The 19,147-nt window shown below is 37.0% G+C and overlaps 1 protein-coding gene across 4 annotated transcripts in view; it reads left to right on the forward strand.

Moving 5' to 3' along the window:
- VWA8 (von Willebrand factor A domain containing 8) overlaps positions 1-19,147 on the forward strand; it is a 368,120-nt gene that overhangs the window by 16,409 nt on the left and 332,564 nt on the right. For all 4 annotated transcript variants that reach the window (XM_045053513.1, XM_045053514.1, XM_045053516.1 and 1 more), the window contains exon 2: positions 3,201-3,278. In XM_045053513.1, coding sequence (XP_044909448.1) covers positions 3,201-3,278 — 78 coding nt within the window. The remainder of the gene's footprint in view (positions 1-3,200; positions 3,279-19,147) is intronic.

Here is a 19,147-nt window from a genome sequence, read left to right on the forward strand (position 1 = left end):
GCCAGTGTGGCTGGAGAGAATAAGTCAGGAGGACACTTGTAGGAGATGAGGTAAGAGGAAATGGCGGAGTGAGATCAAAATAGCCTTTTGGACCATTGCAAAGATGAGGATTGAGCAAGGACTTGCATTACTTGACTCCTATTTTATTATGATCACTGTGGCTGCTCTGTTGAGAATAAACTGCAGGGTGCAAGGGTTGAGGCAGGAGATGTGTTAGGTGAGAGAAAAGTTAAGAATGGCTGCAAGATTTCTGGTTTGAGCCTCTGGAAGGAGTAAGTTGCCATTTGCAGAACTGGGGAATACTGTGCGTAGAGCATATTTTGGTGTAAAGATCAGAAGCTCAATTTTGAATATGTTAGGTTTAACATATGTTAGGCATCTCAGTGTCTGTTGGTATCCATGTTTGGAGTTCAGTGGTCTGGGTTAGCGATACAAATTTGGGAGCCAGCAATATATTAGTTGCATTGAAAGATGTAAGACTGGGTGAGTTCGTCAAGGAGAGGTGGTAGGTGGAATAGAAAAGAGGCTAGAACTGGGCCTCTGCATGCAGTGTTAGGAAGTTGAGGAGAAGAGGCAGAGCAAGCAAGGAAGACTTGGGGTCATGGTGAGGTAGGAAGGAAAGAGAGGAGGTGATGGGGCGAGGAGATGGGGGGAGAGGGAGAAAGTGGTAGAATCCCCTATGGTGTAAGTCTTGAAAGGAGGCAGCGCTCCGACTCTACCCCGGAAATCACAGTGGTCAGCTCTTCCTCCTGCCTGCCTCCTGCAGCCAGGCTGTGGGTAGTAACCTTGGCTCCGCCAGTTAACTGCCCTGCCCAGGACTCTTGAGTCATGAGGGAATTACGCAGAGGCTGTATGAACAGTTTACCTGTGGCGGTGTCCTTATTGTTAGAAGATGTATCTGAAGACTAGATTACAGATGAAGAATCATGATTTCTGTAACTTAAGATAGTGTTTTTCCAACTTTCCTACAGGTTTAAAAATTACCAAAATGAAATGGGGGAAAAAGTTGTCCTCTGGTCATGATGTCCCAGGTGTGGGTCTAGTGGTACAAGGGACAGTGTCTCAGTGAGCTTTTCCTAAGGTGTGACTTTGTGTGACTTCTGTTTCTCCTTTGCCTTCTCTACCATGCTGTGGACTAGTAACTGAGTCGTGTTCTCTTCAGTAACCCATGGCTCCTGTGAGCTATTTCCTATAACTGCTGTAACAAACTCCAGTACCTTTAAAAAAAATTATTTAAATTTAAGTTAGTTAACATACCGTGTAGTATTGGTTTCAGGAGTAGAACCCAGTGATTCATAACCCAGTGCTCATCCCAACAAGTGCCCTCCTTAATGCCCATCACCCCCACCCACTTCCTCTCCAGCAGCCCTCAGTTTGTTCTCTGCATTTAAGAGTCTTTTATGGTTTGCCTCCCTCTGTTTTTATATTATTTTTCCTTCCCTTATGTTTCTCTGTTTTGTTTCTTTCCACATATGAGTGAAATCATATGGTGTTTGTCTTTCTCTGACTGACTAATTTCACTTAGCATAATACCCTCTAGTTCCATCCATGTAATTGCAAATGGTAAGATTTCATTCTTTTTGATTGTCGAGTAATACTCCATATATGTACCATATCTTCTTTATCCATTGATCCATCAATGGACATTTGGGCTCTTTCCGTACTTTGGCAATTGTTGATAGTGCTGCTATAAACATTGGGGTGCATGTGCCCCTTCGAAACAGCATATCTGTATCCCTTGGATAAATACTTAGTAGTACAATTGCTCGGTCATAGGGTAGTTCCATTTTTAATTTTTTGAGGAACCTCCATGCTGTTTTCCAGAGTGTCTTCCCCAGTTTGCATTGCCATCAACAGTGGAGAAGTGTTCCCCTTTTTCTGCATCCTCGTCAACATCTGTTGTTTCCTAAATTGTTAATTTTAGCCATTCTGACAAGTGTCAGGTGGTACCTCATTGTGGTTGCAATGCCTTTTTACTATGCTAACTTGAGGTGGGGTTTCTGCTGTAGCAGTTATATGAAATAACTCCAGGAATCACAGGTTGCTTAGAGCCAAGATTAAATGAAGTAACATAAATAATGTGTCTATAACAATATTTGCCAAATAGCCAGTATTCAGTAAGTATTAGCTGATGTCTAGACTAATTCACAGGAAAATTCCTTTGATTTACACTCTAAATATACACATATTCTGTACGAGAAGGTACACCTGAGTTTTAGATGATGTTTCTACTTTTCTCTCAACTTTTCACTTAGCTATAATACATTTCTTCATCTATAAAATCTTTTTTAGTTTTTTTTACAGAGTTGCTGATTTCCTCATTTGTAAAGCCTCTGTCTCATATGGTTATTCTGGGAATGTATAAAGTATTTAGCAGATAGTAATCATTTAACAAATGTTGGCAGTTTTTGTTATTACGATGATTTAAGGCCTTAGTCTCTGGGACACCTAACTAGCTCACAACTGGCAATGTTGGAATTTGTGTTTTGCACAGCTACTTTTCCTAAGTATCATTGAGCCCTTTACAAAGGAAGTACCAGGTGCAGATGAGATCAGTATGTCTATTTTGCTGTTGGAGAGAGCAAAGCAGAGATTGTTTGGTTTAGTCCTGCACTTTAGAAGATCAGCCACAGCCACAAATTAATGCTACTTAAAATTAGAACCATGTAGAATCTACTGAGAACTTTTGCCTGTTTTGTGCTGGTTTCATGTAGAAATTCTTGGCATATAGGCTGGGGCTTTCCTAGAAATATTGAATTTTTGGATTATGTTGCTGGGGAACATGTTTATAGAAAAAATAGGAACCTATAAAGATGTAATAAGTTTGTAATTTGTATTAAAGATGCCACCTTTTGGATGCTTTGGATGATCTTAAAATGCATTCTTCTGTATTGTTGACTTTATTAGTGTTGCTATTAGTGAGAAAATAATAAATTGATAAATTCTGTAGTACCTCACCTTTTTTTGCTAATGTAGCATTTAAAATCTGAATTTCCCCAGTGCTTCACTTCTCCATTATATAACTTATACTTTGGATACAAGTTTTAGAGCATAGTGGCTGACATAGGTGTGTCGATGGGGCCTAACATAGGCAGACATGTGCATTTCTATAAAGTCCTCAGGGCATTCGTTGTTGGGAAAGGCATGGTGTGTTGTTTTATTGTCTCTTGTAAAGGTGTGTTTCCTTTTTCTCTTTTTAGGTGATACAGTTAATATTGGAGATGTATCCTACAAGTTGAAAACTCCTAAGAGCCCAGAACTTGTGCCACAGAATTACAGTAAGAAATACTCATTTATTTATGAGTGAATGCCTTTTAACTTTTCATTATGGGAATTTTCAAAGATATCCAAAACTGGAGAGAAGAGTATAAACGTGATGTACTTATCATTCAGTTTTAACGTTTATCAGTGTATGCCAGTCTTCTTTTAACTGACTCCTCTAGTCTTTGTTCTGGGGTATTTAAAACTTATCCCAGACAGACATCCTATCACTTCACCCCTGAATATTTCAGTAAAACATTTATTTTTCACATACTTTTCTTTCTTTTTTTTCAATTGGGATCAAATTTACATATAATAAAATGCACAGATCTTAAGTATTCATTTTGGTTAGTTTTGGCAATTTTATAAACTTGTATAACCACCAAGATTACTTGCATTACCTCTGAATATTCTTTTGTGCCCCTTCCCCTCTGATCTGCCCCGGAAGCCAATGGTCTTTTTTCCTACCATGATGGATTAGTTTTGCCTGCTCTTTAGCTTTATGTAAATAGAATCATATAGTATAGTTTTCCTGTGTGTGTATTTGGCTTCTTTCCATCAAGGTAATGATTTTACAGGACCATCCATGGTCCTGTACTGATCAGTTTGTTCTTAATTGCTGAGTAGTGTCCCGTTGTATAAATAACAGCATAATTTATCTGTTCTGTCGATAGGCATTTGGGGGTTTCCATTTTTAGATTGTTGCAAATAAGGTTCTATGAACATTCCTGTACAAGTCCTGTAGTCATGACTTTTCACTTCTCTTGAATAAATAATGAGGAGTTGGGTGGATGTGTCATTGGGTGGATGGCTGTTTCGCTTCATGAGATACTGCCAAACTGTTCTCCAAGGTACTTGTGCTGTTTTAGTCTTTGACCGACAGTGATGTTCTGTATCCTTGCCGACATTAGTATTTCTAATCTTTTTGATTTTACTCATTATACTAGGTGTGAAATAATAACTAGTCATGGTTTTTGTTTTGTAACAGCTTTACTGAGATACAGTTAATATACCATAAAATTTACATTTTTTAAAAACTTCTTAAAATGTACAACTCAGTGGGTTTTTTTTTTTTTAACATTTATTTATTTTTGAGACAGGGAGAGACAGAGCATGAACAGGGGAGGGTCAGAGAGAGGGAGACACAGAATCCGAAACAGGCTCCAGGCTCCGAGCTGTCAGCACAGAGCCCGACGCGGGGCTCGAACTCACGGACTGCAAGATCATGACCTGAGCCGAAGTCGGCCGCCCAACCGACTGAGCCACCCAGGCGCCCCACAACTCAGTGGTTTTTAATGTATTCACAGAGTTGTGCAACCATGCCACTCTTTAACTTTTGAACATTTTCATCACACCAAAGAGAAACCTCGTACCATTAACTCCTTGTTTCCTTCTCCAACAACTTCATACACCCCACACCCCCCCATCCTTCAGTAACCGCTACTATATTTTCTGTATCTATAGATTTGCCTACTCTGAACATTTCATATAAATGAGATCATACAATATGTGGCCTGTGTCTGGCTTTCTTCACTTACATTGTTTTCAAGGTTCATCCACATTGTGGCCTGTATCAGTACCCGATTCCTTTTATGGCTAAATAATATTCCATTGTGTGGCTATACCACATTTTGTTTATCCAGTCATTGGTTGACAGACATTTGGTTTTTCTCTACTTTTAGGTTGCTATGAATAATACCGTTATGGACATTCATATACGTTTTTTGACAGATACGGGTTTTCAGTTTTCTTGGGTATATATTTAGGAATGGAATTGCTAGGTCAGATGGTAGCCCTCTGTTTAACATTTTGAGGAATTATCAAACTGCCCTCCACAGAGGCTGCCCCATTTTACGTTCACACCTGCAGTGTCCGGGGGTTCCAGTTTCTCCGCATCTTCACCAGCATTTATTATTACCTGTTTTTATTATGGGAAGTGGTATCTTGTTGTTTTGATGTGCGTCTCCCTAATGCCTCACAGGCAATTTTTTGCTCAAAATCATGCCGCTTCTTTTCTCACAATTCCTTAAATGAATCCTAATGCTTTAGGAACAAAGATCATTCCTTACCTTTCATGATCTAGTCCCAGCCTCGTCTCCTATGACTCCCCTTCCTTATTTTATGTTCCAGTCATTGGACACAAAACGGCTATTTTTTTTTTTTGGTTCACTTTTCAGATTCTTCCACTAGACTATGTGCTCCTTGAGGGAGAATGTCTCACTTTCATCTGACATAAGTTTCCAATGACTCTGCCTCCTGAATGGCTCTGCAGACTGTCCTCTCCTCTTTGCCTCACTTTTCTTTTACTGCATTTTTTCTTTTTTTGAGTTATTTTCTCAGTGGTCACTCCAGGGACCACAATTACCAATTTAGCTTAAAACAAACTTGTTCCTATTAATAACTTAATTTCAGTTGTGTGCAAAAACTTTTTCTAATGTAGCTCTTTTCCCTTCTACTTCCTTTTTGCTGTTATCATACAAAATAGGTCTTTAAAATTTTTTTTAATGTTTATTTTTGAGAGAGAGAGAAAGAGAGAGAGAGAGAGAGAGAGAGAATGGGGGAGGGGCAGAGAGAGAGGGAGACGCAGAATCTGAAGCAGGCTCCAGGCTCTGAGCTTTCACTGCAGAGCCCCATATGGGGCTCGAACTCACAAACTGCGAGATCATGACCTGAGCTGAAGTCGGACGCTTAACCGACTGAGCCACCCAGGCACCCCCAAAATATATATTTATACATTAAAATCTATCATCACAATTTTATAATTATCACTACATGAATTTGTCTCTTAAGAAAGGAATTACAAATAAAAATATGTTCATACTGTCTTTATATTTACATATTTACTAGTATTCTTTGTTTCTTTGTGTGCATTTGAGTTACCATCTAGTGTAGTTTCATTTCAGCTTGAAGGAGGGACTCACTTTAGTATTGCTTGTAGGGTAGAGCTGCTAGTGATAAATTCTCTCAGTTTTGGTTATCTGGAAATTTATTAATTTTACCTTTGTTGTTTGATGAATTCTTGATTGACAGTTTTTTTTCCCCCCAGCATGTTCAATATGTCATCCTACTGCCTCTGGCCTCCATAGTTTCTTTTTTTATTTACTTAAAAAAAATTTTTTTTTATGTTTATTCATTTTTCAAAGACAGAGACAGAGCGCAACCAGGGGTGGGGCGGAGAGAGAGGGGGACACAGAATCTGAAGCAGGCTCCAGGCTCTGAGCTGTCAGCACAGAGCCCGACGCAAGGCTTGAACTCACCAACTGTGAGATCATGACCTGAGCTGAAGTTGGATGCTGAACCGACTGAGCCATCCAAGTGCCCCAGGCCTCCATAGTTTCTGATGAGAAATCAGTTATTGATTTTACCAAGAATCCCTTCTGATGATGAGCCACTTCTCTGTGCTCTCATACAGTCCATTTATCTTTGTCTTTTGATGGTTTGACTATGATGTGTCTAAGTGTGGTCTCTTTGAGTTTGCCCTATTTGGAGTTTGTTGAGCTTCTTGGATATGCATATTAATGTTTTCCATTAATTTGGGGGAGTTCTTTGTAATCATTCTTCATTATTATTTCTTCCCTCCTCTCTGTCTTTCTGGGACTCACATGATGTGTGTGTTAATATACTCGAAGGTGTACTATAGCTTTCTGAGGGTCTGTTAATTTTTCTTTATCCTTTTTTCTTTCTGTTTCTTGGGCTGGATAATCTCAATTGACTTACTCAAGTTTGCTGATTATTCCGCCTGCTTACATCTGTTGTTGAGCCTCTTTGGTGATTATTTTTCATTTCACTTATTATAGTTTTTAACTTCAGAATTTCTCTTTGAATTTTTTATAATTTGTATTTATTGATATTTTCTAGTGAGATATTGTCATACTTTAAATTTTTAGACGTGATTTCTTTTTGTTCTTTGAACATGTTTGTCATAGCTAATTTAAAGTGTTTGTCTACTAAATTCAGTATCTGGCTTCCTCAAAGATTTTTTTTTTTGACTGCTTTTTTCCTCTGTATATGCTATACTTTCCTGTTTCTTTGTGTTTCTTATCATATTTCTTTTGAAAACTAGAGCTGTTAACTAGTATAATTGGACGACTGGAAATCAGATGCCGCCTTCCCTAGGCTTTGGTTTTGCTCCTGTTTGTTTAATGACTTTTGTAGACTATTTTTTTGAAGTCTGTATTCTTTGCCATATGTAGCCATTGAAGTTTTTACTCAGTTAGCTTAATGGCCAGCCAGTGATGGAAGAGAGATTTCTTAAATGCCTCAAAGAAATCAGTTCTCTTAGCCTTTGACCAGGGTCTCTTGTGTGTATGTTGGACATGATTTCAGGGCTTCACAGGCAGCTTACAAGTTTGCTTGTGTCTTCCGGCTTGTGCAAATCTTCAATGTCAGCTGAAGGTGAGCGATTAGGCCCTTCTCAGAACTTTCCCAGACATGTGCATGGCCTTCTAGATTCCTAGTTGTACACTGTATGCCTTGGACATCTTACTCCCAGTTTTTCCTTTTAAGTTTTTTGTTTGTTTGTTTGTTTGGTCATCCTCTTGTTAGCACCAACTAGTTTTGGTGCCTCCAACTATGATGTTAAACAGTTGTTGATTTTTTGTTGTTATTTGCACACTGGGAGCTCCAAGTGGGTCACATGAAGTCAAGTTCTAACAAATGGGAGCTTTTCGGCAAGCTGTTAGATAAGTCAAGTAGGGATAGTTTTCTGGGGGTGGGGCTCCTAGGAAGCTGCAACCCTGTTCTGTCCCCTCCAGTGGTTGCCAGGCTGCTCGTTTTCGCCAGCATTGTAGGCAGTTGTTTTTCAAGGTTTCCAGAGAGCCTACGAGAGAGATGGGGAAAGGGCAAGTTAAAATACCACAGAACTTACTGTTCATACTAAGGGTCACCTGTTTTTCTTGGATAAATGATCGCCAGATTGTTAGAAGTCTTGTTAATTTCTAGAGTTCTAAAAAAAAATTGATTTTGACAGCTTTTTGCAGTGTTGCCGTTGGTTTTTTAGAGGAGTGGATTTTCAGAGGTCCTTACTCTGCTATTCCAGGAGTGCATGTCCTCTCACTGTGGTTGTAATTTGCATGTCGCTGATGAGTAATGGTGTTCAAGATATTTTCCTGTAATTAATGGTTATTTGCATATCTTTCATGAACTATCTTAAAATATTTTGCCTATTGAAAGAAACTGAGTTCACCTTCTTATTGTTGATTTGTAACATTTATATACTCTAGACACAAGTCCTTTGTCATGCTTACATATTATGAATACTTGTTTTCGGTCTCTGCCTTGCCTAATCGTTTTCTCAGTGGTATCATTTAGTTGGCAGAAGTTTTGATTACATACAGTTTATCTTTTATTGTGGTTAATGCTTATTATGTCTTAGAAATCTTTGTCTACTTCAAAGTTGTGAAGATAAGTCTGTTGTTTTTTTTTCATAAGAACTTTAGAGCTCTGTTTTATTTGAAAGGGATAGGTCCATTTCATCTCAGTTTTAAAATTTATTGGCAATTTTTTCATAATGTAGCCTTTATTCTTTAAATATCTGTAGAATCTGCATTGCTATTCCCTTTTTTATTCCTAATATTGGAAATGAGGGTTTTTTTTTCTTTCTCTTTAATCACCCTAAGGAGTTTATCAGTGATAATAACTTTCAAAAAAATAGCTTTTTGTTGATTTTTCTCTGTTGTTTGTCCATTTGTTATTTCACTGATTTCCACTCTTTAATACTTCCTTACTTTTATTTACTTTGGTTCCTATTCTTTGTCCAACTATTTAAGATAGAGGGTCAGATTCCCGCCCCCCCTTTTTTCCCCTAAGTTAGATCTCCAAAGCTATAATTTTCCATCAAAATAGTGCTTTTGCTCTACCTCATAAAAGTTGATATGTTAAGGTTTCATTATTATTTCTCTCAAGATATTACTAAAAAATCACAAATTTTTTCTTTGGTTAGAGTTATTTAGAAGTGTGTTTGCTTCATTTTCAGTATTTGGTTTGTTTTTCTTTACCTTACAGTTATTGATTTCTAATTTAATACTATTATGGTCAGAGAATATTCTCAGTTCTTTGAAATTGAAATTATTGAGACTTATGATCAGCATATGGCCTCTTTAAGTGAGCATTTCATGTAAACTTTGAAAAGAATTGATGTTCTGCTGATATTGGCTGTTGTAGTCTATAAATACAGATTTGGTCAATGTTGACAATATTGTTCAAGTCCTTTATGTTTTTATTGATTTTATCTACCTCTTCAGTCAATAAAGTGGTGTTAAACTGTCTGTTATGATTGTAGATTTGTCTGTTTTCCCCTTTATCCTACTCATTTGTATTTTGTATATTTTAAACCTCTATAATAGGTATGTACATATTTATAATTGTTACGTCTTCTTTATGAATGGTCCTTTTTATTATGCAATGCTGTCTTTTTCTGGTAACACTGTTTTTCTTAAAGTTTATTTTGTCTGATAATAATGTGAACCATACCATCCTTCTTGTGCTGTTTGTATGGTATGTTCTTTTTCACTCTTTTACTTTCAGCTAGTTGTGCCTTTATATTTCAAGTGTGTCTTTTGAACAGCTTATTCATCCATTCTGACAAGCTCTTTCTTTGAATTGGAATGTTCAGCCCATTTACATTTAATATAATTATTGATTTAGATGTGTTTAAGTCTACCATCTTGATGTTTTTTTGCTCTTTGTCCTGTTTGTGATACATCTTTTCTTGTCTTCTTTTTAGGGATAATATATCCATTTTGTCTCTTTCATAGGCTATCTCATTATGCCTCTTTTTCTAGAGTAGCTCTGTCCAGTAGAATTTTCTGTAGTGATGGATATGCTTTATATTTGTGCTGTCCAATATAGCAGGCACTAGCTACATGTGGTTAACCATTCAAAATGTGATCAGTGCAATCAAGGAAAATAATTTTAGATTTTATTTCATTTTAGTTAATTTAAACTCAAATTTAAATAGCAACATGTGACTAGTGGATACTCTATTGAACAGAGATGCTCTAGAGATTATAATATGCATCTACAACTTACCATAGTCTACTTTCAAATAATACATCTATTTCAGGAACAATGTGATAACTTTTCAACACTGTGCTTTCATTTACTTCTCACACCTTTGGTAGTCTCATTTTCATATATTTTAATTTCGTTAAAATTAAATATGCTAAAACACTATGATATTATTTTTTTACTTTAGGCAATCAATGGAATTTTAAAGAAATTGAATATATATATGTAAAATGGAGATGGTTTTTAAAGTTTTTAATATTTATTCATATTTTGATGCTTTATGCTTCTTTTCATTTCGTTTTGCAGATTCAGGCATCTCTCTGAAGGCATTTCCCTTCAGCCAGAAGAGTTTCTTTACCACTTCTTTTAGTAGATTTGTGATATGAATTCTCTCCTCTGTTGTCTATCTTTTTTTTTTATTTTTATGTTTTTTTTTGTTTTTTTTTTTTTTTTTTTTTTAGTGTAAGCTCCATACCCAACATGGGGCTCAAAAACTCATGACCTGAGATCAAGAGTCTACTCTGCTCTACTGACTGAGCCAGCCAGGTGCCCTGTATCTCTATAGTCTATCTTAAAATGTATTTATTTTACTTTCATTTTCAAAGGATTTTTTTTTTTTTTTTTTTTTTTTTTTTGCTGGATACAGAATGCCAGGTTTTTGTTTTGTTTTGTTTTTTATATCTTCTGGTTTCTGTTGTTTCCAACAAAACACCAGCTGTCATTTTTGTTGGGCTCCTATTTGCAATTTGTCCTTTTTCTCTATCTGCGTTTAAATTTTCTTAACCAAAAATTTGGCTTTGATGTACTTAGCTGTGGTGTTCTTTGAATTTAACTTCTTTGTGTTTTTCTGAGCTCCTTGAATCTCTGGGTTAATAACTTTAATCAATTTTGGAAAATTCTTGGCCATAATTAAGTTAATTGATTTTCTTTTCAGCTTTGTATGATCTTGTGTTAGTCCCTTTTGATGATTCATTCATTTCTGTTAATACATTTTTCATTTCTATGTCCATTTAACTTATCTTTATATTTTCCATCTCTTATGCTGGAATACACTCATGTTTTCCTCCTTTTCCACAAGTATTTTAACATATTTTTTAGGGTCTAATAATTCTAGCACCTAGACTATTTTTAGAACTGTTTTTATTGATTTTTGACCACGGATCACATTTTCTTCTCTGTCTCATAATATTTTATTGTATGCCAGATATTGTGTATAAAGGAACAGTAGAGATTGAAGTAAGTGATATTTACCCCAGAAAAGGGCATGTCTCTTCATCTGCTAAGCCCCATGTAGGGAGTTGGAGGTGTGGTGGAGGTGGGGGGTGGGAGCATGGGAGGAGGGAGTGTGAGGTGAGTTGGCCTAATATGTGCTTGACTTGGGACTGGCCTTTGTTTTAGCTTAGTTGCATTCCATTTATCTCTACCTTTAAAGGTTTTGAGAAAGACATCAGGACTTTCTTTATAGCAATGTTCAGGATGTGAATTCTGGTGAGATTCCAGAGCTTTCTTTATGGTTTATAGCTGAATCTCCAGCTCTACCAGCCATGGCTAATCTCTCTTAGCTTTATAGCTGCATCTTTGGATTGCTGGGGAGTTTAGTCATTTAGTCCTGTATTCTGCTTTCTCCAACCCAGATCTCCTTTATCCTGTTGCCCTGCCTCCAGCCTCCAGAGGACATGTCAGTGAAGGCCAGGAGTGCCCCAACAGGATTTATCTCAGCTCTTCTGCCCTAATGCCTTGAGTGTGACTGCTCCCTAATACCGTATAAGGCCATGAAGTGCCTTGGAGGGATTTCTGTTGCTCCCACTCCCAGCCTTCAATGGGTTGTTGCCTTGCACTAAGAAAAGGTCCAGCATGCTTCAGGAAGAATCCTCTCAGTTCTTGCCCTGCCCCTGGTTTTTAGTGTGCACGCCTGTGTACTCAGTAAGGGCCAATGGGAAAGAGTTGATGGGTAGGTGTAGACTCTCTCTGTGGCTAAGGCTTCTCAGGAGACTAGTTCATCGTGTCAGCTCGTGTGAAGCCATTGTAAGTTTTAAAATTCAGTTTTGGGGCACCTGGGTGGCGCAGTCGGTTAAGCGTCCAACTTCAGCCAGGTCACGATCTCGCGGTCCGTGAGTTCGAGCCCCGCGTCGGGCTCTGGGCTGATGGCTCAGAGCCTGGAGCCTGTTTCCGATTCTGTGTCTCCCTCTCTCTCTGCCCCTCCCCCGTTCATGCTCTGTCTCTCTCTGTCCCAAAAATAAATAAACGTTGAAAAAAAAATTAAAATTCAGTTTTAAAGTTCAGCTTGCTTATCCTGATACACCTATGGCAGATTCTTCCTTCTCCTGCCAGTCTACTAGGGGGAAAATTAGCTCTGGGTCTCTTCTCTTCTTGAAAGTACTCATTACTTTCTAGAATTTGGTTCATTCAGGTTTCTTTGTATTCTTAGCTGTACGATGGGTTTTAAGAAACTGTGATTTGGGGGGCCCCCAGGGTGGCTCTGTCGGTTAAGCATCCAACTTTGGCTCAGGTTGTGATCTCGTTGTTCATGAGTTCAAGCCCTGATTCATGCTCTCTGCTGTCAGCACAGCATCTTCCTCGGGTCCTCTGCCCACCCCCCCCCCCCATGCCTCTCTTGCATGCAGTCTCTCTCAAAACTAAATACACATAAAAAAATATTAAAAAAAAAAAAAGAAACTGTGAGTTTTACAGATCAACTCCTTGTTCTGGTTGTTAGGTTGAAAGTAAAATTCTGTTGCAATTCTCTTCATCCTAACTAGAAGTGGTAGTCAGGAACATTTATTTTTAATATTTATTATTTAATGATTATACCTAATCATATTATTATACTTGGTAGGTTTTCTGGGGGTAGGACTAGGGACTTAAATCTTGAACAAGTTGTTATGTTTACCCAGAGAAAAATTAACAAAATAGATTTAAAACACCTTACATGATACTGGTATGTGATAATTGAAGAAAACACTCATTTTTTCCCCCTGATTCCTGGATCTTATCTTATTATGAATGTAGCTAACTTTTATAATTAACTTTTAAAGTGAGGAATAACATCCACTCTTGATAGATGATAGGAAGACTGATACATAGTTTGGGTTCTATATGGAAACATCTATTTGAGAGGGGGAGGATTAGGTTTAAAATTTTGTCTGTACTGTTTCCTAGATAAGAATTTCTTTCCTTCTTTTTCTTTTCTTTCTTTATGTTGTTTTTTTTTTTTTAGATGTGTGAATTTCTGTAGTCATTTAACTGCTCCAGATTTCCTTGACATTATGGGAACGATCATTTCAACCTTATGGATATACTGTAAGGATTGAATGAAATAGCTTATGTGACATGCATGGCATCGTGCCTGGCACATGGTGCTCAATAACTATATGAGTCCCTGACACAACCATTTCCTCAGTCTTCTGATTGTGTTCCTTCTCATTTCCCCATTATCCCATGTCTGTAACACAGTTGTGTATGGTTATTACTAAAGGCTGCTATGATTCTGCTTAAGAGATATGCTAAAAATATTTTCATCGTCATTTATAGTCTTACCCTTAAAAAAATGAATCTGGAATGCATCTTCTCTAGATTTGATTTTGAATTTGCTCCTACTTAGGTCGTTTCCAGAATCACACATGGTGATGGTAGGCTCTTCAAAAAAGCTTCAATATTCTTTTAAAGGCAAACACTTCATGTGTTTACAGTGTGGAAAGAATGTTGGCCTTTCAAGTCTCACCTAGACAGGAAGCATCGTCATTGCCTGACAGCTCTCAGCAGGGGATAGCACTATCCTTCTCTTCTTTTAACTTAAACTAAGATGCCATAGTCTCCCTCCTCTTGGGGGTCTGCTGAAATATTTTATTGAAGCCCAAATGCTAAGTTATTTGGGGGATCTTCTTATTAAGTAAGAGAATGTATAATAAGACTATACTAGCTTTAAGGATTCAAGGGATCTTAGTAATAATATCAATTTTAAGACTTATATGCTTTGAATGCATGTAGTTTCATGTTTTGCAAATGACTGGGGGGCAATACAGCAGTGGCTGACTCAAATCAAGTTCCAAGTATAAACGATATCTGTTTTTAAATATAGCAAAACTATAAATTGCCACCAAAAACCCCAGAAAAGCAAACAAAGAAAAACCCTCAACATTTTCTGGCTTTATATACTTATGATTTTTATTGCTGTTTTCATACATCTCTTATGTGTCAAAATTTTTCATTTCTTTTGTGTTTAGTTATTAGTAGCTTTCCCTTTGAAATTTATCAGAAGAGAATTTATATTGAAAACTGTTGGATGGTGTGTAGGCTCCAACTTTCATTTTCTGTGCTTGCTATCCATTCATCATTGTTCCCACCATATTCATAATAAAAGTATCCTTAGATATATTATTGTTTGTATTTCAAAATGATGGTAGCATGTTTTACCCACTAGGAAATACTAACATTGTCTCTACTAGTCTTTTGTATGAGCAACGGTACCCATATATAAGGAAAAGACTATTTGGAGTTTGTTTAACTTGAAGTGGGAAAAATGGCTGAGCTAATAAGTCAACCCAAATCTTACATACCCACGTAAGCATTACATGTTGCTACATATTTATTAGGTTAGATATATTTATTTATTAATGAAACATGTTTTTGTGCATCTACTTACTATATTAGGTTCAAATATCATATTCTTTGAAATATTTCTCCCTCTCTCAGACTATTTCCAAGATGGGAAACTTATAATTCTTTGACTTCACTCTTGCTATTACATGACTGATTAGAGATTATGGGTTTTTGGCTATGAGAGAACGTTGATAGGTTTTTTTTTTACCTCTTTTGGAGTTACTTTTTATTTTTATTTATATATTTTTTTAACATTTATTTTTTGAGAGTCAGAGAGAGACAGAGCACAAGCAGGGCAGGTGCAGAGAGAGGGAGACACAGAATTGGAAGCAGGCTCCAGGCTCTGAGCTGTCAGCACAGAGCCCGACGCGGGGCTCGAATCCACAAAGTGTGAGATCATGACCCAAGCCAAAGTCGGTCGCTTAACCGACTGAGCCACCCAGGTGCCCCTCTTTTGGAGTTACTTTTTAAAATATTTTGGGGCACCTGGGTGACTCAGTGAAGCATCTTACTCTTGATTTTGGTTCAGGTCATGAACTTGCGGCTTGTGAGTTTACGCCCTGTATCAGGCTCCATGCTGATAGTGCAGAACTTGCTTGGGATCCTCTCTCTCTCCTTCTGTCTCTGCCCCTCCCCTTCTCTCTCTCTCTCTCTCTCTCTCTCTCTCTCTCTCTCTCTCTCTTTCTCAAAATAAATAAATAAACTTCAAAAAAATATTTTAAAATATTTTGACAAAACAGATGAACATAGGGGAAGGGAAGGAAAAATAAGTGAAAACAGAAAGGGAGGAAACCATAAGTTCCTCTTAAATACAGAGAACAAACTGAGGATTGCTGGAGGGGAGGTGGGGGGGGGCTAAATGGGTGATGGGCATTAAGGAGGGTACTTGTGATGAGCACTGGGTGTTATCTGTAAGTGATGAATCACTAAGTTCTATACCTGAAATCAATATTACACTATATGTTAACGAACTTGGATTTAAATAAAAATCAATAAGTAAATAAGTAAATAATATTTTAAAATATTTTCAAAACAGTGTTTTGTTGAAGTTTGATACCCTCTTACTTTCCTATCCATATTTATGCTTCATTTCAGCTCTTCGTGTTTGGGTATTCAATATTTTGTTAAGGAAAGGAACTTTAGCAATTATTATCCTCTCTAAAACTCATTTCATAACCAGGAAAATAGGACCACAAGAAAGAGGTCGGAAGACTAATTAATTAATTAGTAGCAAAGCCCAGATTCCCTGACTTCCGTTTGGTTTTCCTTTTATAGTTTGGCACAGTATCTCTGGCTACTTTTCTTTAGAATAAGTCCTGTAATGAAAAGAAGAATGGTATGTTAGATAATTCTTTTGGAATTTAAGAGTGTGAAAAATATTGAAAAAATTGAAATCGCTGAGACATGGCAGTCATATTTTATTTCTTTTTCAGAGTTATTCAGAGCACTGAAAATCAACTGTTGTCTTTTAGTAGTGAAGAAATAAAAATCACAATGTTGGACCACGAACCCTGATATTCATATATAACATCTATTTGATAGAAGTAGTAGAAATCCTGTTAGCTGGCAGAGATGCAATAGACTGAGAATATTCTTAAGTGGAAATCTAAAAGTCAATTTATGTATTTATTTAAAATGTTTATTTATTTTTGAGAGAGCGTGAGTGGGGAAGGGGTAGAGAAAGAGGGGGACGGAAGATCCGAGCAGGCTCTGTGCTGATAGCAGTGAGCCCGATGTGGGGGTCGAACTCAGGAACCCGGAGATCATGACCTGAGCCGAAGTCAGACCCTCAACCAACTGAGCCACCCAGGCGCCCTTAAAATTCGGTTTAAAACTACGTGAAAACAGCATTACTTACGAAAGCAAAATTTCTTAATTCCTTGGCCATCTGATTGAGCTGACAAATATATTTTGTAGTCTGTTGTCTGCTTCTCATTGAACTATTTCTGTCTTCACAGTGTTGGGCACAGCAGGGTGTCTTTCTAGCTGCAGCATCTAGCCCAGTCCAGTGCCTGGCACAAAGCAGACAAAGGAGTTGTACTGTTCTTCAGTTGTTTTATTATCTAGGTCTTGTCACCTCCTGCCTTGACCATTATAACTCCCACTTATCGTCTTAGTCTCTAGTCTCTTCCCTGCAAGTGCTGAAGTGGATAATTGAAGATTTTTGCTTTTTTTGTCTGAAAAGTGAATCTCAAGGCTTAGATGAAATTGTCAGCTGTTGAAAAGGGGTTCCTTCATGTTTTTGTTCTTGAAGTTAAACTATATTGAGTCAAGCCGGTATTTCTTTTAGTGTTTGCCTTAAGAGGTGACGCTCCAGGGCGGCAGGTTTTCAATAGATGCCTTCAAAGTCATCTTCAGAGTTGTATTTCTGCTTCCTTACATAATCTTCTTGCTGCAGTCAGCGGACCAATTATATGTGAGGTCATTTAAGGTTTACTGGACACACTGAACTTTTATGCAAGCAATTAGCACCCACAAAGGTTTTCTGCAAGAAGTACAACATCGTACTCTTAAAATGATGGTTTTTGGCATAAAGTCAACAGTGTGAAAGGTTTTATGGGGGAGGGGGGACATTTGTAAATAATTTTAAGAGGTTTGAGAAATTCATCAGCATGTAAATGACAGAATAGCATGGGGAATCTATGCCATTTTTGTGTCTGTAGATAATGTGGAACAATCATTGTGGCACTTGTCAGTTTTAATGAATGACTGACAAAGCTTACACATAAGGCCTCCAGGAAGGTGTTAACTAAGGTTCCCTTACAGAACAGAAACTTATTATACAGAACTTAGAGAGCAGAGCCTCCAGTCCTTAAGATTTGCCCTATTTTCAATAGCACAGTAATTGCCACTCATTACATGAAAATTTACTTGGAGAAAAGGATTTAATTTGAGATTTCTTTATATAAAATAGAGCCTTCAAAGGGGAGTGTCCCATCAACTTTTCAAGCTCTGTAATATGACCTGAAGTCTTCTCCAGCTTCTCTACAGCAATCTTTATTCAGTGCCTAAATTTTCTTTAATCTTCTTTCTCTTGGGCACCACACTGAAGATAACATTTCTTGATGCATTTTGTTGCTTTTTATTTTCTGTTTAATGAATGTTGTTGCTTTCTGCAACTTTCATGGCAGATGTACAATTTTTGAACTGTGTAATATATAGTCTTCTTCAGGTGTATGTGGTAATACTTTAACCGTCACTTATGACATTATTTGAATGAAAAAATGAATTCAAATAGTAAACCCCTGGCTTAAAACTCACATTTTAGTGGCTATCTAACACATGTGATAGAGGATTAATACCCTCAATAGACAAATATATCTTACAAATTGATGAGAAACACCATATCATCCAGTGGAAAATAGGCAAAGGATTTAAATAAGCATGGCACAGGAGAGGAAATCCAAAGGACCAATAAGTATATGAACATATGTTCTAACCCTGCTTAATAGTTAGAGAGATGTAAATTATGCAATAAGATGTCAATTCTATGCATCACCTGGGCCAAAATTCAAAAGTATTATAATGTCAAGTAACTACAAGGTTGCAGGGAAACGGTGTTGTCGTTCGTTGTTGGTAGAAGTCTGAGTTCATATGGCTTCTTTGGAAAGTAATATTGTGGTAGCTATTACAATTAAAAATATTATATACCTTTGGATGTAGCAGTTTCTTTTTCAGGTTGTATTCATTAAAGAAAAAAATCAGTATATAAAGGATATTTGTACATAATATATATTCCAGCATTTTGGTGTTATTGATAGTGACCAAAACTAGAGGCAATGAGTGTATCAGTAGAGAATGGTTGAATAAATTATTGCTTACCCATATTATGGAATCTTCTGCAGCTGTTAAAAAAGAATATATTTATATCTGTGGACCTTGAGATGTCTATACCATATTAAGCAAAAATTATAGATTGCAGAGTAGTATATAAAGTATGATACTATTTTTTTTAAACAACTTAAACACCTTTTGCAGGTGTATTGTATGTCTTTCTGTATACAGAGAACAGTGTGGAAGGCTATACTCCAGGTTTGAGTTTTATGGGGGGGCATTGGGTTAGGAGTATGGCCAGGAATGATAGGGATCAAGAGAGATAATTTTTCTTTTTACATTTTTGGATTTTTTTTCTTTGTTATAGTAAGCATATATTGGATTGTAATTTTAAAAATAGTTAATAAAACCCTCATGTTTAAAGTGAAACCTGATTAAGGAATACATCTATTATAATTGCTTTTTCTGTGACCTGACTCATAAAAATAAAAAGTTCATGCTGTAT

The sequence above is a fragment of the Felis catus genome, chromosome A1 (assembly GCF_018350175.1).
Source record: "Felis catus isolate Fca126 chromosome A1, F.catus_Fca126_mat1.0, whole genome shotgun sequence".
NCBI classification, from domain to species: Eukaryota; Metazoa; Chordata; class Mammalia; order Carnivora; family Felidae; genus Felis; species Felis catus.